The 26,734-nt window shown below is 32.5% G+C and overlaps 2 protein-coding genes across 3 annotated transcripts; one reads left to right on the forward strand and one right to left on the reverse strand.

The window, feature by feature from the left end:
* Positions 1-3,984: 3,984 nt before the first annotated feature.
* On the forward strand, positions 3,985-8,975 carry LOC112512614 (elongator complex protein 5). Of its 2 annotated transcripts, none has more exons than XM_025118663.1 (9): positions 3,985-4,254; positions 4,366-4,458; positions 4,694-4,860; positions 4,969-5,015; positions 5,499-5,568; positions 6,058-6,284; positions 7,444-7,533; positions 7,615-7,690; positions 8,286-8,975. In XM_025118663.1, the coding sequence occupies exons 1-9, from the start codon at positions 4,088-4,090 to the stop codon at positions 8,468-8,470; spliced, it is 1,122 nt and encodes a 373-aa protein (XP_024974431.1). In that variant the 5' UTR covers positions 3,985-4,087; the 3' UTR covers positions 8,471-8,975. The 2 variants fall into 2 exon arrangements, with proteins under 2 accessions (XP_024974431.1, XP_024974432.1); XM_025118664.1 differs by having other exon boundaries at positions 7,496-7,533; positions 8,286-8,422.
* A 765-nt stretch (positions 8,976-9,740) lies between these two features.
* LOC112512668 lies at positions 9,741-17,132 on the reverse strand. Its single transcript, XM_025118744.1, has 10 exons — positions 16,791-17,132; positions 15,915-16,010; positions 13,819-13,903; positions 12,695-12,816; positions 11,965-11,989; positions 11,789-11,872; positions 11,682-11,711; positions 11,263-11,368; positions 10,592-10,656; positions 9,741-9,953 (listed from the first exon to the last, which is right to left on the reverse strand). Exons 1-9 carry the CDS (start codon positions 16,881-16,883, stop codon positions 10,593-10,595), a joined length of 705 nt encoding a protein of 234 aa, XP_024974512.1. The 5' UTR covers positions 16,884-17,132; the 3' UTR covers positions 9,741-9,953; position 10,592.
* Positions 17,133-26,734: the final 9,602 nt, after the last annotated feature.

A 26,734-nucleotide genomic window follows, 5' to 3' on the forward strand; every position in this document is an offset into this window, starting at 1 on the left:
TTATACTGTGAAGTTTTAAATGTAAAAGAGTGATTTCACGAATTTCACGAAAACATGTTGGTCTCACATGATCTTAAATCTCTCTCTCTCTCTCTCTCTCTCTCTATATATATATATATATATATAATTATTCTATAGATATATTAATTGATCAATAACAAATTAGTTATAATAAGCCAATAAAATAAAATGAATATATACCATTTTCATTATCTATTATTTATTTTTAATTTAAAATGAATTATAAAATAAGCTATTTTTTTCTTTCATATTCAAATGACAATCACATGATCATAACAAACATTTACGATTGTCATTCAGATGTGAAAATAAGTAACGGTTTTTAGAAATGGTGTATTTTTTTTCTTTTTATTTATTCGTTGTAGTTTCCTATTGATTTGTTGATACATGGAAAGATAAATGATATTTTATTTTTGACTTATGAGTGTAAGAATTTATTCACTCAAAAAAATGTTCAGGGATTTAATCGCTTAAAATATGAAAATTGGTTGCGTTTCGCAGGTTTTAGTGCGTTCAAGAGTTTATTTGTCCGGCTTCAATAAGTTCAAGAATTTATTTGTTCGATTTCAATAAGTTCACAAATTTATTTTGTTGATTTCAAAAAGTTTAAGGATTTATTTGTTTTAAAAAAGTTTAGGGATTTAATCACACAAAATATGAAAGTTTGTTAGATTTTTTCAAGGGGTTGTTTTCAAATGTTTTTGAAAATCGATATTACATTTTTCATATGAACATATCAAGTTTTAAAATCCCACATAAATATAAACAAAAACTAAATTATCATATATATATATATATATATATATAATATATGAACGTTCAAATAAAAACCACCAAATTTGTACAAATCGTGAAAATCACATTTAATCAATCATATTTTTTTTTATTTTGTTCATTTTTTGTAATTATGAGAGGTTGATTAACCATTTTTCTTGTGGAGGGTGTTAATCATAATATTATCATCTTTATTATTTTAATTTTAGAGAAATACATGAAACAGTTTCATTAAAATTTCATTAAATATTATATGAAACAATTTCATAACCATATATGAAACAATTTCATAACCATATATGAAACAAATTCATCAAAAAAAAGTATTAAATGAAACAATTTCACAAGATTAAACAATTTCATGAAATTTTTTTATAAGATTAAACAATGAAATCGACGTATGAGGGTGGTTTGTATAAATGGGGGTGATTTTCATTTGATCGCTCCTATATATATATATATATATATATATATTATATATATAATTTTTTAACCCAATTTTCAAAATTTCAATTACATGTATTGTCACATACAAACATTTTATAATATAATACAACATTTGCAAACCAGATGATAAATATATACAAATACAAGATAAATATTGAGATCTGGTAATACGATAAAAATACTTTATAAACTCGATAACCAATATAAAATTCTTTTACTCTTTCCAAATCAAATAAGTTCTTAAGATAATATTGAAAAAAACAAAAACAAAATAAAGATGAATTACATTGCATTGTAAAGATATCCTTATAAACAAAATACATAATAAGAGAGTCAATGGTCCCTTTTTCTTGTCACTAGTCTCCTTTGTTTTTATACCATTGTTACTTAAGATGGTTAAAGATGCGAGACTATTTTGTTTAAATACAAGACACGTGGGTTCGATCCCGAGTCCCCTGTTAGCTTAAGTCGTTAAATGAGCCAAAAAATACCCCTTCACATTAATGTTCTTAAAGATGGGTTCCGTGTAAGACCGATTGAGATTGTCGATAATCAACTTTTCCCAAATATTTTAGTGTATTCTTGCTCTAAATTTCATGCAGATATGTTATGAAATTTCAGTAACACTCTTAAGTTCCATTTAAAATTAATTATACTACTACGCTAAATAGTAGTTTTATTGATTAAATAAAATCACTGCTAATATTATATTTAAAAGCTAAAATACTATAATATGCACGATTTTTAACCAGTAATTTTGAATTAAAAAAAAACTATAATAATTGTAGAGTGATGAGACATGAATCCAAGTAAAAGTTATATATTATTGTCCGTTAGACTAGATGAACCGCAAGTTAGGTCGTATCATATGTCCACAAGACGAAACCCTTATAGGTCGGTAGAATTAAGGCATACACACAGATGACCAACAAATAACGGAATCATGCAAATCATTGTTATGACGATCACATCGATTGCACCGTTTTAAAACTCTAAATTTTGTCATGTGTTGGTGTACTGCTTGTTGGGTTAATCGCAAATATTGGAAATTGATTTGATCTGATTTTAATTTAGTCGGTGAAGTTTGGAAATTAAAATATTTATTTATGATAATGGATAAAGTTTTTTTTTTTTTTTTTGTAAGGGTGTCCGGGCCAAAGCCCGACTAATTCCCGACAAATTTTGAGGCTAAACATGGTCTCACTTAAATATCGCCAACACTCCCCTCCCAGGGCTCGAACTCGGGTTCATGACTATGTCATGCCCAAGCCTTTACCACTAGACTGGAAGGTCTTTGACAATAATGGATAAAGTTGGTTGTTGTTATTTATATTTAGTGGATTTAGAGCATGTTTGACAAGTTAACTGAAAAATTAATCGTTAGTTGATAACCTAACTGTAAATTGATAAACTTACTAATAAAGTAGTCATGTTTGAACTAGACAACAAGTTAAATGATAATATAAAATGATCTGAAAACATGTTGAATAACTATAAAAAAAATTATTTAAGAGATTATTGAAAAAAAGCCTATAAAATTCGTTAAAACACTACTTGAAACAACCTACAAGAAACCTAGTTTATGGCTAGTCAGTCGGACATTTTTTAAATAAATTTAAAAGATAAACTAACACATGTGTATAAATTGATAACCAAAAAGATTTTACTGCTTATTTATCAAAAACAGATTATAAACAATGTAAACCCTAGATTACATATAAGATTTAGCTGGCTAAATTGAGAAGAAGACGAGAGATGATTTTAGAGAGATTACAAAAATGAAAACTGAAAAACTGAGAATTCTTGAAAAAAAAAAAGTTATATTTATATTTATAAAATATTTACAGAAGAGACCTTGAAGAAAAGAAGAAATACTCTGCTACCCTTTATGAATTCCAAAAAGTGAGGCTCAGTCCTTGAGCCCTTTAACTTTCAAACTTTGACAATACAAGTCTTAAACCTGACAAAAAAAAGAACAAAAGTAAAGATTGTTAAAAATACAATATATTTCAACCAACATGAATGTCAAACATAACTTTATTATACAAAAACTTGACTACCAAACGAAAGTTGGTTTTCATTATTTACATTATATCATATTATTTGATAATAATAATTATCGTATAAACCCTAAAAATCAGGGATACTAATATTAAGATATGAGACTTTTATGTTAACAAACCCTAAACATCAGTGGTTTAAGGATTGAGGTCTAGTGAGAATAGTTATGATGAAAAAGATAAGAAGAAATCTCTAACATTGGATCAATCATAATAGACGATCAACATTAATGTGGTGCACCGAGATGCACCAGACCAATTCCAGTGATGACAACAATTTATGGGGTGGTGGTGAGATTAAAAAAATAATCAATGTCCAGATCATTTTTTATACTTCTTATTTTAACTCATATTTTCACAAGATTTTTTATCAGTGGCTTAAAAAGTATTAACATGTAATTAGAGAGGCATGTTATCAAGTCTGGGTCAGCTAAAAGACCCTGTGGACGCATATAACCGATCTGATATGTAGGTCAAACATTTAAACTGATATAAGTACATGGTCTACCATCATCCTCATATGCACCTGATTTTTTTTCCTAATAAGTCTCGAGGTTTGGATCTTCGAAATCGGGTTTCACCGGTCCTCTAATCTTTCTTCTAAACCGCGATCCATACCCAAAAGGATGGACCGGTATATTTCTTCCTAATCGAGTCATGGGTTGGTGAAACCGTATAAACCCTCCTTCAATCGGACCGGTTTATTTCTTCATAATCGAGTTAGGGTTTGGTGAAAACGTCTAAACCCTCCTTCAATCGGACCGGTWAGTCCYMTMCCGGCGGAAATGGCGGACGCCATTTGCAGAGTCCTCCGTGACGGAGCACTAGAAGGTGAACACGCAACGTCTCTCACGATAAACGACTCTGTTGACTCACCGTTCGGTCCCATCGTATTCGATTACATTTTTACTCAGCTATCGTCCTACATTTCTTCGGGGAAGTCTCAGTCTCGGTAAAATTTCTACACTTTTGTTTCTAAGTCGTATGTATTTAGAACTCCGAGTTGATTGAATTCAAGGGAGTAATATACATGATTTCTGAAATGGATGGTTTTGAGTTTCAGAGGTGTTGTGCTCGTGGCTTTTTCTAGGAGTCCTTCGTTCATAGTTGAATTGCTTAAAAGCAGAGGAATTGATATAACAACTACACACGAATGGTTAGAATATTATCGCGTTATTGTTTGCTACATTAATGATTATTTCCTGTCTAAGATTGTTCTTCATTTCAGAGAAATAGGGCATAGAATGAGGCAATAATTGAAATTATTGGACATGATGGAGCTTTTATAGCACATATCAAAATGAAATTGCTTCCTTCACATTGAGAAATTTGTTTTTGTTGATGAGATGATGTCAATAATAACTGTTCATCCAAATAAAAATTTTGGACAGGTTGAGGATTTTAGATTGTTATACTGATCCTCTGGGTTGGAAGGAACGGCTTAAAGAGCGTGGAGCCATTAAAACTCCGTCAACAGAGGCTTCACTTATTGTTAATCTTTGCAAAGATGTGAGAAACTTGGATGATTTGTTCTCTTTGATTATTGCGTTAGGAAAAGGTAGTTACATGTAGTTACGTGCATATGGTTTAGATAATACATACTGATATTTGATGTTCTGATAAGATTCTGTATATGGTCATTCATGTGATTGATGTGTGTTTGCAGGACTGGTTGGGGAGGGGAAAAATCGTTTCTCGGTCGCCATCGACTCGGTAATCCTGCTTTTTTCTATTTACCAACTCTAAATCATAGCATTCATAGTGTATGAAGTATTATTTTGAATATGCTTGTTGTTTTCTCTATCATATCTGGAACCTAATTCCAGAAAAGTAACAGCTAAACAGCCAACTATCATTGTTTTATAAGTACATTAAGCTGTCTTGTCTGCATTATTGATTTTGTATGGTTTAACCATTTAGATGTCAGTTTGAGTTTACAGTGATTTCATATGAAGGGTTGAGTGCTTTTGTCCATAAAATTTTAAGGGAAATTCATCGTGGCAATCCACTATGCAAAGTTAATATAGATGCAAAACTATATTACAAGAAGCACCCGTCAGGAGAATGTATAGGGTGGCTGAATTTTCTGTATGTTGAAAGAGATTTTAATTTGAACGGGTTGCAAAGTCATTCATATAATCTTTTAACAAGGTCTGTTCCATGTTTATAATGGAGTTATTCATATATTTTATTCAGGTAAGCGAGATGCTAAGACACACATCCTTGTCTTCAGTCGCTAGCCTTTTAAGCAATATCCGGAGCCATGGTACGTTTATATTGTGGTCTTCACACCATTCAATCTGTCACTTCCATGAGAACTTTCTTTGAAAGAAAAAAGAAAATCATGTGCATTATAAGAACTAGCACATGTTGTAAGCTATAGATATAAGTGGCTTCTTCAGATGATTCTTGAGGAAGGATAATCTCAATTTGGAGGATAGAATTTTACAGATAATTCTTAGCAACTATTTGAACAAAACTTCTGTTATTTAGGGCTTGCACTTCTTTAAGAATCATTGGTTCCTTAATAACTGTGGGGGTGCCTACGTAACTACACAACAAAGGTCACAAAGTAACATCCATTTGGTATTTGTGGAAAAGAAATGCTATCATGGGATGACTTCTAGGATATAACATACCTCCTTGCTATTCCCCTTTCCAACCCTGCTATAATTACAATTTACAACTTCGTTCTGATATAAATACAGTTGCATTATGCATTCCCATATTTTCAACTTACAGTGACCATTTGCAGCCCAGATATCTAGTGTCTTTTGGCTACATCATTGTGATCTCCATGATATGAAGACCGCTGCTGCCTTCGAATACATGTCTTCAATGGTGGCTAATGTAAAACCACTTTCTACAGCAACAAACGTATTAAGAGAGAACTCTGAGAACCTTTCTTTGCTTGAACAAAATTACAAACGAGGGCAATTTCATGCATCTCTCAAGCGCAGAAATGGACGTGTTAGGATTATGGTACTCCCATCATTCTCTCTCAACATGTACACATGCACACACCACACACAAGCACATATACAGTGCAGCATATCAGCAAAGAAAGTGACAACCATAATTACATGATCACCAATATGGGATTCCTCAACCATGTCAAAAAAACATTGAAAACCATCCCATGCGACCTAGTCTACCCATTTTCACATCCCCTAATTAAGGGAATCTGTCTTTAACTTACCCAAAAGGTCAAAAGTACTTGCAAAATGTTCACGAAGTGACCACAATCGTTGAGCTATTACACATCTCAAAAGATGTCAAGGTTTACGATAATAAAGTATTATATTCAAGTTAACCAATTACCGTCATATCTAATTCTAATGCTTGAGCATCTCCAACAACTCCTCTAAAATGAAGAAAAAAGATATTAGAGTTTTTAGAGATTTTTTTTTGCTCCAACATCAAATGGAGGAAGAAAGAGAATGGTTTTTTTTGCTCTCCCCAACCAACCAATAAAAATTGATTGGAAAGGAGAGAAGATTTATTTTAGTATTATTGAATATTTTAATAATATAATTAATTTTAGAATTCCCGAAATGGATAAATTGTTGGAGTTTGAATGCAATTTCTTTTTGGAGATTTTGGCTTTTGCTTCGCAAATTTTTGAGAAAATTTGGAGAAAGTTTTGGAGATGCTCTTACAGAGGAGGGCCTAGAATTTTTTTCAAGTGGCGGCACCATTTGATCATAGAAAAAATAAGCTATGTATATTTTTACAAAATCATTATTGGTTTGCCGGTTAATTCCTTGCTATTTGTATGTGAGGTCCCGTGTTCCGAGTCTTTTATCTTAAAAATTTCCGGAAACACATAATAAGCATGAAATTAAAAGCTAAAAGCTAAGAAAATGATACAAACGGGACTTGAACCCGCGCCTAGAAGGGGAGAAAAGATCATGCAAACCAACTTTCCCAAGAGAAACTCGTGTTATTATTGTAGTTTCAAAGAAATATATAGTTGCACTACTGTTGCACCTTTCACGACCCTATTTTTTTACACTACGATGAAGGAACGAAGCGGTGACCCATGCCACCATATGCACCATAGTGGGTCCGCCCCAATGCACTTAGTCGTTAGAACATGCTCTTTTTTACTCTAAGTCAACTAAAAAACTTCCTTTTGTAGTGTGAAGAGTTCTCTATTGAACAATCGCTCATCAAATTCACATCTTTGTCAGCTGGGAAGAACGAAACTGCACAGAGCCTTGTTCCTAAGGTTAGTTTCCGTCACTATAGAATCTATCCTTTCATGAGTTTCTTTTATGTTCAGCATAACTCTGGTTATATGTTTTGGCAGGTGCAATTCAATCTTCAGCTTTCCGATAAAGAACGAAGTGATAGAGCAAAAGTTGTACTTCCGTTTGAACACCAGGGTATGGAATACGAGTCTATACTGTATTTTATAACTTTGGAACCTTTAGCTGCTTCTGTCTTCACTACAACAAAATCGGCTGTATAGGACACCAAATATGTCTAAATGTCCTAATGGACTGATTTATAGGACTTCGGTTTATAAGACCAAACAATTATGCATTCTATGTAAAAGTGTTACAATAAGTTGATAGGATGTATTTGGGCGTCCTATCAAGTTTTTCAAGACACTTTTGAAATAAAATCTTGTATTAGGATTTTTATACGACATCATGTGGAAAAAAACTCTTACAGAAACAAGTGTCAAAGATGTGTTAATATAACATTTCTGAAAAATGTCTTATAATAGGACACTATATTTAAGAAGTCTTGTATCAACTTATTGTAATATTTTTACATAGGACACACGATTGTTTGGTTATATAAACATAAAACTTAAGTTCTATAAAGCAGTCTGTTAGTACATTTAGACATATTTGGCGTCTTATAAAGTCGAATTTTTTGTAGTGCATGGTTATATACGACTTCTTATTTTAGTGAAATTTATTGTATGCCCGTTATTCAAATTTCTGATTGTCAATTAACCCTTTGTTTCAGAAACGGGGAAATCAGTTCAAATTTATGATGGGCGTAGATCCGTGACCGAGGGCAAACACGTATCAAGCATTGAGAAATTGCAAAAACAGGAGGATCCTGGAAGGGGAGAGATCATATATTTCCGTGATTCAGATGACGAGATGCCGGATTCTGATGAGGACCCAGATGATGATTTGGACATATAAATCCATATATTCTTGCTACACAAGGGAAACGTGGTTCATTACGTTCAATCGTGAGGCTTCGCCAATTGATATAGGATATAAGGTGAGATCAAGTGTAGTAAAGATTGAAGACCACAGCCCCCAGCTCACATCACTTCTCGCTGTTCTGAGACGGTTTCTGAAAATACGAATGATTTCCAAATGTATTGTTCTTATTTGGAGCCTAACATCAGTTAGACATGAACCATCAAAGCGATGTTGTACGTGTGGGAACAAAGTTTTTTTTTTATGGAGATTGAGAAGGTTCCATACATGCTAACGTGGTAGCAGAGCCGGGGTTTAATATCGTCTAGGTATGAGTGGGGAGGGGGTGTTGGAGTCCCACAGACATACACCATCAAACATGTATATATATGGGAGAACCTTCATTCACTTTACAAACGTTTGAGATTTCATATATCCGGTATTATGTGGAATTTAGAATTGGATTTCATTCCAAACTTGCTTTTGGTTTGAGATGTTCGGAATTGAAATCTTCAAATTTTAATGGAATCCCACAAAAGCCCATGGGGTAGTTAGAATCTTATGGGATCTCATAGGATTTATATGTAAATATTGTTTTAGAATATGTTACAAACATTCGTTTTTTGTAATTATCAATTAATAGAAGTTAATTTAATTATTTCTATAACTTGTTTATATGAATCATTTACAAAGAATGAAATTCAGTTCTATTTCAAATCATATAAACCAAGCACAACAAAGCTTCCAAATCTTTTTACGAAATCCAGATCCCTCAAAAAAATTCTTCCAAACCAAAAATCTCCTAATAGATTCGGGGGTTGTTTGGTTGGTTTTTCATTAAGTTGTGTATAGATAAAGTTGTTTGTATGGATTAACCTGTTTGTACACATTGAAAATGTTTTGTTTAGGGAAGCTTTTTCATAAATGAAATAAAAATGTTTTTTTTAATTGGAAGAGACAAGTTTAGAAAAAATCTGGTTTTTTTGCATAAAGCTCCCCTTTAGAAGCTTACTGAATAAGTCATTTTCTATATATTATTAAGCCACTAACAAACAGTTATGTATATAGCTGACTGAACAAGCTGCAAGTCCCATTAACCTCGTTAATCTACTAACAAGTAGACCCATAGTTGGTTTGGGTTGGGATCAATCTCATTTTCCATTCTCACAAGGTATCAGAATAGACATAAGTCTATGATCCTGCCATCTTTTAGCGTGGAGAAAGTTGAGAATTTGATAAAATGTGGAATGATTGGAGAACATGAATGAAATTTACATATATCCACAAAAATTGGAGTAAATAAATGGTATAAAATAAGAAAATATATACTGCAATAATACAAGGGTTCCAAAGTAATAATAAATCATATTTATGTATGAAACCCAATCAAGGGTCTGAAAGAATGAGATCAAAGTTAGTGCAGTAAAAGTCTGTATCAACGCATCAATCAGCCACATGAACCAAATCAGACTCCATAAACCTGTTGAAACACCACAGATTTAAATGAGAAATATTTAAAACACAACAGATTTTACCAATGCTTATAAAAATCTTCATTTTGAAGTCAAGTATTTAGCCAGAAATGCAAGTCCACTGGGAGCACTACTTGCTAAGAAGGGTTGGTTCATATGTGAATCATTGATAAAATCAATTTTAATATGCATATGAATAATCTGTAACGTAGGTTCACGTATGCATCTTCAAAAAAATGTTCTTTTTTTTCTGGGTTTTTTCAATGATTCATATGAATCTTCGATTCTTTAACTTCGCACGATATTTAGCATCCTTGACAATCTATAATCTTGCATGCTTAGAGATGATAATATGATATTATTTAGAATAAATATGATAGGTTTGTTGTAGTATGTGATTCAGCAAGTGCTGGGATCAAAGATCATCAACCACAAGGATAGTATCCGATTGGTTTGAGCTTGACTCCAAAGGTCAAAAGTAAAAATCCTTTTGTGGCCACGGAGGTTCAAATATGGCGACTCCGGGCTATCTACAAAGCAGGTGGTCACCCTGCAATTAATCGGCTCGCATAGCAGGATGGATATCTAGGTTAATAAAAAAAAATCATCATTATTTAATTCAATATTTCTTTTAATCATAGAATACCTCATGATAATATTACAAGTCCAAGGTATACGGAAGCACCGAGAAAAACGAAAGATATCATTCCCCTGCAAGAAGTGGCAAACAATGATTTTCAGTTTAAATAAAATTCACAACATTAGTGAAACATACTGTGCGTCCTAAAATAAGTGTTCACAGTAAAAATGACACAATTTTAAACATAAATAATTATTACTACTTTCTATTAACCAAATGACAACTTTACCCTTAATTAATGTATTTATCTTCTCAATTCTTAAATTTTTATAAATTGATTAAGGGTAGATATGGAAATTCAATTATATATTTTTGAAAGTTTGTTTGTTTACCTCTTAATAGTTCCATTAAGAGATAACCTCTGAATCGTTAAGAGGTGAATCTTGTTTGGCAAAAAAAAAGTATGCCTCTTAATGGTTCTAAAACCTTCTGAATGATTTTGTATCCTGGATCCCCCTTAACCATTAAGAGCCCTAATTTCATTGTACACAATTACCAAACAATTATATTTCATTTTACACTATATCAGGAGAGCCTCTTAATCATTCTGACTACCTAATCATTCTACACCAAACCATTCAGCAATTACCAAACAGCCCCTAATGATACAAATAAAAATAAAAATACAGATATTTGTTTTGGGAAGATGGGAATAACATTTTAAGGTAAAAACTAACCATATGACTCCCCACGCCACACCATTACATGGGCAGGGGCAGATTTCTGCAAACTTCTCAGCATCACTGGAGTTCACTCTCCTTGAAATTAGATCATCATAAATATCTGCCACAAAAGAATTCCATTTATTTAATTCATTTATATATATATATATATATATATATATATATTTCATTGAAAACCGAAGAACTACCAAGACCGCACCATGTGTTGATATTCATGACAAATATGGATGGGGAAATTCACCATGAACGTTTGTATTCATGATGAATGTTGTAAAAGTTTCATGTCCATATTCATCATGAATATGGACACATGCCACTCTCTTGGTAGTTCCTCGGACCTCAATGAAAATGAGGTTTCTAATGGAACCTCCCTCTATACATATATGTTAATTTAGATGAGCATAGATCATTACCATAAACTGAAAACAAACTGTTCATGACACCTGCAAACGATAAACGAACATTAATGAGCAATATGTCGTTTCATTGAAACATACGGAATAGGAACCAAGAGTTATACCGATGAACAAAATGACATAACGAAGAATACGAACTGTAGTTGTTTCTTGCAGAACCCAAACGATAGCAATGAATATAATGAATCCTGTCGAGCAATGCAATATGACAGATTATTTAGCAAAATCCTTTTTGGTACCGAACAAGAATGATAACTTATTGAGAATTGAGGTTACGAACCAATGCAAAGTCCACGAAGAGTCCACTGTTTCAATAGAACAAAGCAAATGAGAACGTATACATGTTAAACCTCCACAACTTAGATATTTCACCCTATTTTGGATTTCAAATTCAATAACAAAAACTCAAGTAACTGTGAATTCAGAGACATACTAAATAAAGCAAACTAACCCAATAAATTTCAGGGGCATTTTACTTACAGCTTAATGAGTTTAATGGTCTAGGCAGCTTATTCATTCAGCCATAGAAGAATGTTTCTTTACGGCTTAATCTTTAAGCCATTAAGCCAAAATGGCTATATGGACTAAGCTGGGACCCCTCACTTGTCCCCATTAAGCCACCTCAAACAAATTAATACCAGAAATGCCCTAGAAATAACCCGACCCTCTCTCTTGGCCTCCCTCAAACCCATCGGTCGCCCGTCCCTCATACAGACAATTCAATCCATACAGACAACTTAATGCATTTAGGGCTGAATGAAAAAAAACCTCACATAGAGGTAGGGTACTAGGGTTTGTTGTGGGGGGTTGAGGATTGAGAGGAAACCCCTGATTTCCAAAACAGAAAATAGAAAGAAAAAAAAGCAAGCAGGCTACAGTTACAGGTGAGAGTATGTGCAAAGTACAATAAACCGAAAATGCATCAAGGGCAGATATGAGAGAAACATGTTAAACAAACAAGCAACACATGGCGTAGTACTGAATATGAAAATATATCATTGCCTTCTTACATTTTTGGCAATAAAGAGTACGACAAGCAGTGCGGCTGCTAAGCAACCAGCAGCAATTCTTGCAGCTAGAAGATCCGTCGATGCCAGGATTAAAAGCATGCCCCAAAATGATGAACCAAGATCTGGATGCAAAGAACCAGTCATTCACAGAGATGCTATAAAGTTTATGACTTTTAAGATCATGCTAAAATGGTAAAATATGTCCATGATAAGAAACTAAAGAATTCATTAGCTAAACTTCCAGTATGTTTGGCAAGTTAGTTGTTGATTAAGAAGCCAGCTAATAAACTAGTCATGTTTGGTTAAAACTAGCAGGTAAGCTAGATGACAATGTAAAGTGACCTAAAAGGACATGTTGAGAAAGTATTTGGAAAAATATAAAGGGCATAGTTGGAAAAAAGTGGAAAACAGCTCCCAGAACTTATTAGAATGCTACTTGAAATAGGTTTTCAAAATGCTAGCTTATAAGCTAGTTTATAGCTAAACAAATAAAGCTTTTTCAGTAAGTTCAAAAAATAAGGTAGCTTATGGTTGCCGGACATGGCCTTTGATATGGTGAAGGTTTTGTTATGTTTTATATAGTCTTTCTATATAGCTCATACAGCTTACCCTCTATCTTGGAGTAGAGGAAAAACAGCGTTCATCTTACCCTCCCCAAACCCAATTTCATGTGAGATTCATTGGTTTGGTTAGGTTGATATGTCTCATATAAATCACAAAGAACAAAGTCAAACTGACCCCAAGCTCATCTGGTCAGATACTCTCGACATATACCATACAGATAAGTATATAAAGCGACTAATTCTCTTATACTAGCAATTTCAAAGAAGAGTGTAATCAAAGCTATATACAAATGACAGGCCTCCAGCTACGAGGTTCAAGTGTTCAGATGAGTTGGTAACGTAACATGGTACTGGAGTTGCTCATCTATCTTGCTATATTACATTATTACAAGTTATGATGAATTTGTACCTAGACAAGCCAAGCTTGTCACGTGTATTTTGATGTCAATTAAGGCTGTTAGTTCTAAAATATGTGATATATGATGCAATTCAGTTGCAGCTTGCAAGCAAAAAAATGCACTTCAATAAAGAAAATGAATTTATGTGAGAAAGTGTATATACATCCGGCAGGCAAGATCAACCAATATATGCCGCCACGTGTCTGTGTCACCCCTCCCTCATTGGCATGAACCTCCATGCCCATTACCTGCATACCAAGGTAAACAAATTGGATAAAGAGTTGTTAATACAGGGAGGCATCCATAAATTAAGCAGCCATGTTTTACAGCAAAATCTGATTAAAAATAAAACAGTAACTAAAACTTTTTAGGCAGCACAAGAAACTTTTAGAATGTCCTATTCCTTAATGATGAAAAAATCTTTGTAATATATCCGCTAAGAAAGAGATGTATGCTGCCACAACGATGGACAAAGTATTAAAGGCCATAGTTCATTGTTCAATTCAATTTTCCATAAAGAAGGCCGACTCTGTTGACCAAATTCCTTTTTGGGAATTGGATTTCAAGCTTCATTGTGTTCTAGTTCAGTTAACTAGAAACACAATTTGATTATGGTTACTAAATTTAGAAGCAAGTTACGGGGAAAAATTAGACCCAGTTTAGTATAAGCCTATTTTATCAAATTAAGTAGAGAAAAGAAAGAGCTTAAAAGAGGCAGCTTTCAGAGAGGAAAGAATTAAAAAAAGTACGATTTAGTTGAAAAATATTAGTTAAGATGTCGGGTTGGTGCCGCAGGAGAAGGAATGCATCAACTATTTATAGAAACAATTTTGTATGGTAATAAACGTGGAAAGGGAAAAATCTAGTGAGGCATATATGGCTGAAAACTTAAGATGACATATGTTTGCCGATGTTTAGTGTACAACCATCAGTGAAAGATTTAGCAACTAGATATTTCGTTGCTTAAATTCCTTGTTTTTCCATGTAAGTTACTGCATTTATAAGCAATACAATATGAAATACCTAGCTGTCTTAACAATAAATGCAGTTATTACCAAATTGAAGCCGAGACACTCTCGGGAACTGTGGTTTATTCTGGATCATGATATTGACTCACTCTCCTTTGATGGATGTTTACTTGAGACTTGAAAGGGTCTAGATAGGATTTAAACTCGCTGTAGCATCATAGAGCAATGCAATTCAATATACCATTAAATTGCTATCATAGAGGGTGCGAACAGTGATTAGGTTCTTCAGCTAGATCAATGGATTTATTTTTGCCAGGGACAGAAGGCCTCAGAGAAATTTGGGCGAGAAGAAAGGCCGAGGAGAGAAAGTTGCGAAAATAAGGATGTTGGGATAGACTTATGGTCAAACCATGCTAGATAGCATTCCAAATGAGGTATTTCGAGCTAAGTTGAGAGTTGCAACCCTCTGATAAATTAAAGAGAGGGGAATTTGTGATGGTTTGGACAAGGCCGTAGGAGACTGATGGCTGCAATGTCGAGGAGAGTAGAAAGGGTGACAATTGAGGGGGTGAGGAGGACATGGAATGAGCAATTGAGGAGTGACATAGCAGCCTAGGACATTTCCAAGGACATGACCTCTGATAGTACTTAGGAGATGAAGGACTAGGGTAGCAGACTAGGTGTGGTGACCTGTATCTAGCATGGATGGACAGAAGAGAGTTGGAGAGGTTGAGACTGTGACAGGGAGAGGGGGCTTCAGAGCTGGCAGTTAAGGTCACCAGAATCCTACAACGAAGAGAGGGATATAGGGATGTGTTTTTGCCTTACTTGTTTCTATGTGTGTTTTGCCTTGCCTTACATTTCGAGTGTTTTCAATGTACCTACTTGGCTACTTGTTAATTTTTCTTTCTTAGTTTTCCTGTTCTATGATTACTATGTGCTACCTGTTTGCTCACACTCTTGCACCAGCCAGAGGATTTCACAGATCAAGCACTCTACTCTTTAGGATAGAGCACATGTCTGCATACATCTCGTTCCCCCCCCCCCCCCCCAACTTTCGAGTGTGATTTACTGGGTCAGTTTGGTTTGGTTTTTAAGCCTCAATCTCCTGTCACATTTGGTTCCTTTATATATTGTTTAAAAAGTATTTCACTTGTACAAGTGACTATCTGGCATGAAATGGCCTCAACCCCAGACCAATATATCATAGCATTAAGGACGTAAGAAAATCAACTTATGTGGATGAATAATAATGTATAGAGGATCAAGATAAAGCCTTTTCTAGTATTACCTCTCCACATGTAAGCTTACAGGCGATTGCATGGCTTGCTTCATGAAGAAAGACTGTGATGAGCTTGAAAGGGGTAAGCAGAAATGTCCTCCATAACTGTACCATTCATGCAAATCAATAACAATGAACAAACATGAAAAGGCAGTGCCCATAAATCTTCAAGCTCAACAAATAATTATATAATCATATCCGCAGTAACTGATGCAGACTGCTTAGTAAAATTATAGAACATACTGCCTCATTATCATGAAAACTCGTATTAAACAATGTTATGGTTGTCAAACTATTATGAAAAGTTTAGAACTTCTCTTTAAAAAGATGTTGCACTCATATACTTGCTCTCTTCATACATCAAAATTGTGTGTAAATTGCAATTGTTAAGGCACAGCTAAAATTGAACACCAAACTAAATCAGCTTGATAAAATCGTCCTTGGAAAATCAATTCTAGCATTGACGTTTGCAATTTTGATACATCAATGAGAATAACTATTCATCTGGGTAGAGTTGAATGCTCCAAAACCTAGATCATTTCCTAGAAAAGAGCTGTAGAAAATAAATACAAGTTCCTTCCCCAATTACTAATGTACTTAATCAAATATACCAGCCTTCCTAATCACATTCAACTTGTTAACAATCAAATTTATCCTATCATAAATTTGAGTTCAAAACAGCAAATTTCATAATAGTCTCAACAACAGAAACCAGAAACTATCCGCAGCATATGATGCTAAGTTATATAAACATAACTACTGAAAAGCATCAGAAAGTCTTCAGAATAAGTGTACGCAAAATGTTTAGGGTTAACTACGGACGGGAAAAATCTGATGCATAGAAGATAAAATCTTTCAACTGCGAGAGAAAAAAAAGTAGCTAACCGCGAGGATGACTATAGTGAAGATGCCAACGGTAGCGAGAAAGAGCTTCTGGTCGCGGTCGCAACAATCCTTCAGCTCCCAATTTGGCGACATCTCCGTCAGTTTCTATCCCTCTACTCAAGAAGAAGACGATCAGTTGAATTTCTGGAGAGAGGACAGGAAGGTTTTCCGATGGCTTGTAAGAGGAGCGACTGTGTATGATCGGAAAATGAGGGAATTTGAAAAATGTTTCGCCGGAGACGACGAGGAGTTTTGAGTTGAGTTGGTGGCCAACTGGCAAATGATTGAAACGTTCACAAGACTCCGTCTCCGATTGGCCGCCCAATCAGCGCGTGACGACCCAGCGCCATTTTTAGATTTTTCTTTCTTTTTAAGAAAAAGAGAAAATTACATTTATGTCCCTGAACTAAGAAATGTGGAAATGTGCACACTTGTCCCTATAAGTTATTTTTTTTTGCATTTATCAAGGAGTCGTTTACCCAAATGTTTATATGTGCTTATCGATAGGAGTTAACATTATAAATTATTTAGATGCGTAAGATTTTAGTACATCAAAGCATATCGAATGCAATAATTTACTAGGTAAGCACTTACCTGGGTAAGAGTCGTCATCCTTATTTACCGGGTAAGACTCTTCATCCTTCTCATCGTTCTTACTCGGTAAAATTATTGGCCTTTATCTGTTTCTCATGTTTATCCGATGAGAAAATTTATACTTACCAAACAAGTGTTTAGTAAACGGTCCCTTAATCTTATCATTTAATCATGATTTTTCTATCATTTTTGGTCCTTTTATTCATTATGGCTGGTGAATTTCTTCTTAACAAAGTAATAAAACCATGTAAATGACAATACTGTGTTGTTAGTCACTTAGCTTATCAGATAAGTATGACAAGGACTGAAAATCTTACTTGATAAAAAACATCTCAAGGATTGACAATCTTACCCGACAAGTGATGGTGGTGACTCTTACCCGGTTAGTACTTATTGAGTCGGATTATTGCCTATTGTACAATTTTAATGATTGAAAATCTTACTGAATAAAATAAGGTAAATGAGAATAGTGACTTTTACCGATAAGCTTTTACCAGACAAACATCTGATAAATGCCCCTAAGTATGAGTCTTTTAACCACGGTTGCACATGGGTATGGTTATTTGGATTGAAGACATTTGAACAAGCCAACACAATATTTGCGGTTTGAAAATTTTCAACCCAACCATGTTTTTAATGATGATAATATTGTAAATAAAGTTTTTTTATGATTAATAAATGATGAGAAAAATGGGCAAAAAATTGGTGTTGACATTTTGTATGTGTAGTTTAAAGTAATAAACAAAAACGCCAGTTGACAATTTAAGTTTATAAAAATTATGATTTGAGGGATTAAAAAAGAAAACAAATAAATTTTAGAAGGACCAAACATGCAAGTTTAATGTTCTATTCACAAACTTGGACATGGAATGACGGAGTTGGTGCGTGACGCAACCTGATACATGACGAATAGAACATTAATTAAAATATTATAAATATATTTATATATTTTTAAATGGTATAAAGTTTGATATTATTTTTGCTTTTGAACATTAAATAAAATGTTATAAATATATTTATATATTTTTTATAATTTATCTAGATTATTTATTATTTAGACCAAAAAATTGATTATGTCCTCCACGTAATGACTGATGTGCCATGGGACCTTTGGGGGCATGGCTTCTGTTTTATAGGATTGTAAACGAATCGAACGTTCAACGAACCGTTTGTGAACAAGAGTCTCGTTTGTTCATTTATGTTCGTGAACGTTCGTTCATTTACCGTTCATTTATATTCGTTCGTTTATGTTCGTTTATATATTAAATTTAATATATAATCTTATTTATTTACTATGAATTCAAATAATATTTCTTTATGTTCGTTTAACTCGTTCGTTTATGTTCGTTCGTTTACGTTCGTTTAGCATGTTAACAAATAAACATAAACGAACACGAACACGAACACACCTGATTTCTAAACAAACGAACACGAACACAAAAAATTTCGTTCGTTTACCGTTCGTGTTCGTTCGTTTGTTCGGTTAAGTTAAACGAACGAACATGAACAAGCCTCCGTTCGTGTTCGCTCGATTCATTTACAGCCCTACTTTTTTATATGGAAATTTACGTAAATAGTCATTTTATAAAATGACTTTCACTTTTTAACCATCTTAGAAACTCGTTTTTTCAAATAACTAAAGTTTATATAAAAAACCTTTACATATTATTGTTTGTAGTGTAAACTAGTGATGGCTAAACCGGCCCGGCCCGGCCAAGCCCAGGACCGCTGGAGGACCGGTTATAGGATCGAAATCTGAGACCGGTTATGGATTTGGAGGGTTTCGTGGGACCGAGACCGGTTATGGCCCGGCCCGGCCCGATTTCTAAAAAATGTAACTATTTTTTTTAAATGTGGCCGTTTTTTGGCATTTTTTGCTTTCTAAACATTATATATAAGTGCCTTGGTTGAGAAATTTACATACCAAGTTCTCGATTCGCAAAAAATGCAAAAAAAAAAAAACGTTCACAATTATCGGTTTCTTGCTATATTTTGTAAGACAATATAATTTTAATTATAATAAAACGCATTTTTAAAATGTATTTGAGTGTCCCAATTACAAATTTTATTATGTATTAAAAATATATATCATTAAAAAAATAAAAATAAAAAAATATTTTTTAATGACCGATAACCAATTACAATAAAGCTTGACCGGACTCAACTTTTCCGATTGGGACCGGTTATGGCCGTTTATGAGAAATTTTGGAACCGGTTTTTGACCATCACTACTACTAGAGATGGCCAAATGGGCCCGGCCCGGCCCGTAACCGCCGGAGGACCGGAACCGGGACCGGAGAGGGACCGGTATGGACCGTTGTGAACCGCCGGTTATGAACCGGTTATGGATTTTAACGTTTTTTAGGACCGAGACCGGTTAAGACCGGAACCAGTTATGTAACCGGTTATAGGACCGGTCCGGTCAACAAAAGTCAACGTGTATATATATATATACAAAACGTATTTATAAAATTAAACGTATATATATATATATATATATGCATATATATATATATAATAAAACATATTTTTAAACGTATATATATAACAAAACATATTTTTAAACGTATTTATATAAAACATATTAAAAATAACATATTACAAACATATTAATAACATATTAGTAATAAACACGTTTAATTTTATAAATACGTTTAAAATATGTTTTGTTATATATATATATATATATATATAAATTACCAAAAATTTAAAGAAATTTTTTTTTTTTTTTGTAAAGGACCGGCCGTAACCGGTTATGGACCGGGACCGGACGGCTTAACCGGTTACCGGTAAGTTTAACCGGTTATGGAGGATTTCACCGAAACCGGGACCGGTTATGAAACATTTTTGTCTTGATCGGGACCGGCCGTAACCGGTTATGGCCCGGCCCGGGACCGATTTTTGGCCACCTCTAACTACTACTACTGTTACAGTCCACCAACTCTACTTAGCCAATTTAGTTTAGTTTAAGCATCATCTAAGCCCAAACTGTAAATAGGTTAATGGGCTGGACTTTTTTAATTTTATTTTTAAGGAAGCCCAAACTCTACACAAACCCATTATCCATAATCCCCAAAGGCCCAAACCTCAGGTTTGTTTCATTTTATTCAATTGTTTGATGGATTTGAAATTGCTTGATTGAGTTTGAAGTTGTTTGATTGGATTTAAATTTGTTTGATTTGAGTTTGGAATACTTCAGACAATTTCTCATAAGAGTTTTTGATTTGTGATTTACAAGATATTTATAGATTACGTTGGACTTGTTTATGTATATCATATCTGGGTAAAATGTTGATTACGGACAACCTTAACTAGCCCCAAATGGAATTTGCCTCCAAAGGACAAATGCCGTTTTTTTGGCCCACTCAACAGATACATATGTATAAAAGATTTGGTTTGGCCTAGGGGTGTTAACAATTCAAGCTTTCAACCAGCTACTCGAACTTGAACTTAATAATTTTTAAGTTTGAGCTGATCTCGAACATAAAATGAAACTCATTATAACTTAACGAGCTAAACTTCATAATATTAATATTGAACTCGTCTCATCCGAGCCGATAAACAAGTTACTCATCTCAAGTTTGACCCCATAAATGAGCTTATATAGTTTGAATTTTAGCTATGTCTTTTTCAAGCGGAACTTGAATTATTTGCTACTCGACTCGACTCGACTTGACTCGACTCATTTTGTTTCGGCCCCCTTGGTTAGAAGGCTTGTGTTCCACCTCTGCCTAAGGACACTAATATGAAGACAAATTTTGATTCACTCGACGGCTGAGGCTAGCACAGTGGTTTAGGATCGAACCTATCATTTGTCTTATATTCGTGCAAAGTCACTCTACTCCTTTGCCAGCTGATTTACAAATTTAACTCTATAGATTGTAACCAAAATAAATTTTACAGTTATGTATCATTTTATTAAATCATATTATAATATAGACGAATGATCGTGTGAGAATAAGAGTTAATGTGAGAAATGTAAGGGATGATTGGACCCTTTATCATCTTTAATCTTAAACTCACCTATGAATCTAGCTTGATACAAAGATTGATCTGGTGCATCTCATTTCAAAGACATCTCATCCTAATATGCATCGAAGAGTGAAGATCCATTTCAAAGTAAGACTTTCGATCTTTGTCGTTGCTTTTACTAGGTAAGATTCTCAATCTTTGTTATGCTCATCCGATAAGGTAAAGTTATCCAACAAACACTTACCAAGTAAGCATTTAGTAAACATCCCTTAATATTGAATAATTATAAAAAAAATATTTTCAAAATAATAAAAATAAATGATATTGTATTTCTTTTTACAAGTGGACCCACACGAACAGTATTAGAAATATTAGAAATCGGTCCTTTCAAAATTAAGTTGGCTAGCTCCTGGTCCCAAACAAATATCCAAAGATTGATCCTAGGCCCGGTAACCGGCTATGGTCCCAATCCCATAGGGTCGATTCCGTCAACCTGTTTTAATTTTACACAAAAATGTTACTAATGTTTTTTTAATTGCGATTTTTGAAATTTAGCATTGAAATACACTTTAAATAATGTATTTACTTAAAAAACTTTTCAAAAAAAAATTGAAATTTTTGTAAGACCCTAAAAGAACTCATTTATGATTAAATAAAAAATTGAAAATTCAGTCATGTACATAACCAATCGTAGTCTCCAACCGGGCATTGAAATTCTGTGAAATTATAACGAGTAGCAAACCATCGGATTATAAGCAGTCTCGTCCGATCACAGATCGTATCCAATTTAATCATCTTTAAGGTAATTTCCATAGATAAAAAGAAGATCAAAGATAATTAAAAGCAATATACGAAAAAAGTTAGCCAAAAGAAAGATGGCCCATCGCCTTTTGTTCGCTCTAGGCCCAAATCCATGATGGAGCCTAACCCATTGTTATTAGAAAGCCTATGGGCCCGAACCAAACTCAAAAGTCAAACCTAATAAATGAAACGAAAAGCTTACGTGACGGTTGATATGGTCTTTAACGCTTGTATCGATCCACCATCGATAAATGATTTAGCATAAATACTTAGGGGCTGTTTGGTAATTGCTGAATGATTTGGTGCAGAATGATTAAGAGACTCTTATGATATAGTGCAAAATGAAATACAATTGTTTGGTAATTGTATACAATGAAACTAGAGCTCTTAATGGTTAAGAGAGATCCATGATACAAAATCATTCAGATGATTTTAGAACCACTAAGAAACAAACTTTTTTTTTTGTCAAACAAGATTCACCTCTTAATGATTCATATGTTGCCTCTTAATGGAACTATTAAGAGGTAAACAAACAATCCCTAATAGACCCATTGTTCTCGCGTCAGGAAAATTGTCAGATATTTTTAAAAAATCACTGTATATTTTTAGAAAAGAAGTCAGATCTGGATACATCTACACATATTTAATTTGATTAATTTTTGGAAATTATTTGGGATAAAGAAAGTTGGAAAGTGGTCCTTTTTGGCAACCCATGTTTTGAAAAGGACACCAAATGAAACAAAGGGAGGTGGACCAAGTCTTGTATCTCTTTCACATGCCATTACCACAAAAGGAGAAGGGGTCAAGTGCAAAAGTGTCATACTCCAATAATGAGTCCAAATTAATTGGGATGGATTATTGGGTTAATAGTTTTTAATTCTATTTTTTTTCATTTTATTTTATAAACAATAAACATGGGTTTTAAAAAACCATTATTACTAAGATAATAATTTAAATTACAGAAATTAAATATTATAATTATTATACAGTTATGCAAAAAAAAGGTGTATTTGACACTTTTTGTAGTGCCTTTATCGTGTCAGTTAGGGGTGCTCAAAAACCCGATCAACCCAACCTAAAATAACTTAATCTGAAGCAACCTGATGTCTAATCGAGTTGTAAAATTGTCAAACCCTAGATATTGAGTTGATATTGGGTTACTATTATTTGAACTCAACCCAACCTGACGATCTCGATGTCCTTTTATTTCTTAGATTTAATATGATTGTTGAATTTCTATTAGTATATACATTAGACAATTACACTATCATGTATTCTTTTCATATACACATATTTTCAATCTATTCACATTTTTATATAACTCATTCGTATATATATTCATTAACTTTGAATATATATATGTAAATTGAGAAAATTAACTGAATGTGATATACGTAAGAAATATGGATAGGTTGTATCAAATGTTTGATGACGAAAAAAAAATTATGAGTAGATAAATAACATATTCAAGATTAGAAGACTATTTTAATGTACCAAAGTATCAACCCGACCACCCCGTATGAGTTAGATTGGGTTGGGTTAGGTTAAGATTTTTCAAACCGCAAGCATTGGGTTGGGTTGTTCAAATGCAACCCGATTAACTCAACTCATGAGCACCCCTAATCTCACTACCAATGTCATCATAGAAGAGGTAAACTATGTGTCCTGTGGTAGGTGAATGACGCACAGAGTCGAATATTAAACTTATCACTTATTTTGCAGATATGTTCACATTTTTATCCATTAAGTCAATATTGTTGGGACTTTTGACTCGTTTCTTTCTTTTTCTATTTTTTTTTAGTTTTACAGTTGGACCCATTATAGAAAAACTATAATGCGAGTTGGTTCGTAAATAGGTTGAAATTGGTACAATCACTTCAAATGATCAAATCGATAGTAAAATCAAACCTTTGAGCAGTGTTGATGTTATTATTCGCTATTGTTGGTCATGTCAGCTTTTTATAAGAGAAATTTTTATCGAGCTATACTATACAAAGACACTAAATTTAAACCTTGTAAGTTTAATTGGCCGATAAAAATTGAAATTTTCAGGGGGGTTGTTTGTTCTTGATTATGTATTTATGCATCGTTATGTTTATAAAAAAAAGATTATACTTAAGTCGAAATGTTTCAAGTAAATTACGAAATTGTCCATAGGTTAGATACCGGAAAACAAACTTGGTTATTTACCTTTTAATTTTAATTTTACAAGAATATATTATGTTCTTGCAATATGTAATCTTTAGCATGTTAAATGTGAGATTTTAAACATGGATTCCAAAACTTTGGGATTCAATTTTACATATGTTCAGTGTTTAGGATCTTATATCAACCTTTGTAAAGCTATAATGCAAATTATTTAGGTTCAAATTGTTAACTGTCTAGGTTTAGGTTCAAATTATTAATAGTTCAGGTTCATATTGTTAATTCCTTAGGTTTAATCCCCTTTTTTATGGTTAACACACACACACACACACACACATATATATATATATATATATATAATCTAATTCTGCGATGTAATCAAAGATTTGGATATAGTCGGGTCTTCAAAAAGATTGAAATGTCTTTAAGTACAGATAAATGATAATTGTAGATAAACTCATGAACACTTAAAAATTAAAATGGGGTCTTTTTATATCTAAATTTAAATATTTATCAGTATTAAACATATATATCGATACATATTCAGATATATAAACTATATATTAAAATAAATATTTGATGTAGGTACAAATATAAGCATGCGTACATGTGAATTGTTCCCGTATCAAGACCATAACATTAATTGCAACAATTCGTACTCTCAAAATGGTCCTCACAAGTTCAATCCACAAACATGTTGTTCCCTACTCTATCCATCATATTATAAATATTTATTAAATAATTAATAATTAAAAAATTGTGAAATAATATTTATGGATAGTGATTGTTTCCAAAATTATGATTTTTAGGATCAAAATAATCGGATTTTAAAAAGGGCAAAATACACAAAATAACAATCTAATTTCATAAATTTCTTTATTATAACATTGTGCTTTCAATTTTTCTTATTACAACAATGTAATTTCAAACTATTTTTTTAGGATATTGTACTTTGAAAAATTTATCTATTATAGCATTGGGTAACCTTTTGTTTTAAATTTACCCATTATACTGAGTTTTTATGTCACCTCATTGTCCATATAGATTGTCCACATGTATTATAGTGATGTACCTTTCTTACTACATCATTGTACTTTCAAAATTATTTTATCATAACATTTATTAGTTCTTATTAAATAATGTATTTTTAATTTTGATATTTAGATATTTTACATGTTGTTTAATAAATGAATTAAAAAAAGTCTAAATTATTCATTAATATATCAGTATCAATAAAACTAGTAGAACACAACTTATCTTGTTAATATTTTTTTCAAAAAATATATATTTTTTGAAAAAAAGAAAATAAGAATTGTTCCTTTTTTACCAAAAAAATATTATCTTTTAAATAATATATTATATTTGTTCAAAAAACTTTTATTTGACATATAAATATATTAAATTAATTATATTTTTTTGAATTATTTATTAATATAACAATATTAATAAATAGTAGATCACAATTTATTCCGTTAAACATTTTAAATATAATTTTAAAATATATGTATTTATTTGAACAACATAAAATAAGAAGTGTTACATTTTTTACAAACAAAATATATCTCGAAAATAATGTTTCATATTTATTTAAGAAATATTTTACTCAAGAATATTTAATTTGCATGCAACTTAATAAAAAAAAGTCAAAAATAAATAAATAAATGTTTTTTTAATTCATAGCAATGAAAAATGAAAATCACTAATAATAATTTGAAATAAGTTTTTATTTTAGTTAAATCACTAAAATGATGTGTCATTCACATCACCTCATTAAAGTCACACAAGCAAAAAAAGTCAATGGTTAACGGTTTAAAAGGTAACATGTTATCCATTGCTATTATGGGTAGATTTTTTAAGTACAATATCTTAATAAAAAACAATTTGAAAGTAAATTGTTGTAATAAAGAAAAAAAAAATGTTATAATAAATTTATTTATGAAAATAGATTGTTATTTCATTTATTTAATCTTTTAAAAAATTAGATTGATAATTGTGCCAAAAAAAATAATTCCCTAGAGTCGCTAATGCGATTATGTAAATATCCATAATTTTAATTAATTTGTTAATTGTCATTAATTATGATTTAAATTATTGGAAAACATACACACAATATCATAACAAAATTTCATGCCAAAATCTTGTGATGAGTTTGTGGTTGATTGTTTGATACAATTAATTTCAACATCTTCGTAAAATTTTCATGCTATATTTGATGTTGTTTATTTTTTTTTTATTTGAACTAACAGTCTGAATAACATAAATGACCGATTTACCACACAATATTAATTATTTGAACATAAAAACAAAAAAAATCATAAAGAGGCCGACGATGGGTGTCTCATATGGGAAGGAGGCGGTGCTTTAAATAAGGGGTAGGAGTGTCATTTTTGTTGAATGGGAACAACACACCATTTCTATATGTGCGAATAAGT

This window comes from Cynara cardunculus (assembly GCF_001531365.2).
Source record: "Cynara cardunculus var. scolymus isolate 2C chromosome LG 5, CcrdV1, whole genome shotgun sequence".
NCBI classification, from domain to species: domain Eukaryota; kingdom Viridiplantae; phylum Streptophyta; class Magnoliopsida; order Asterales; family Asteraceae; genus Cynara; species Cynara cardunculus.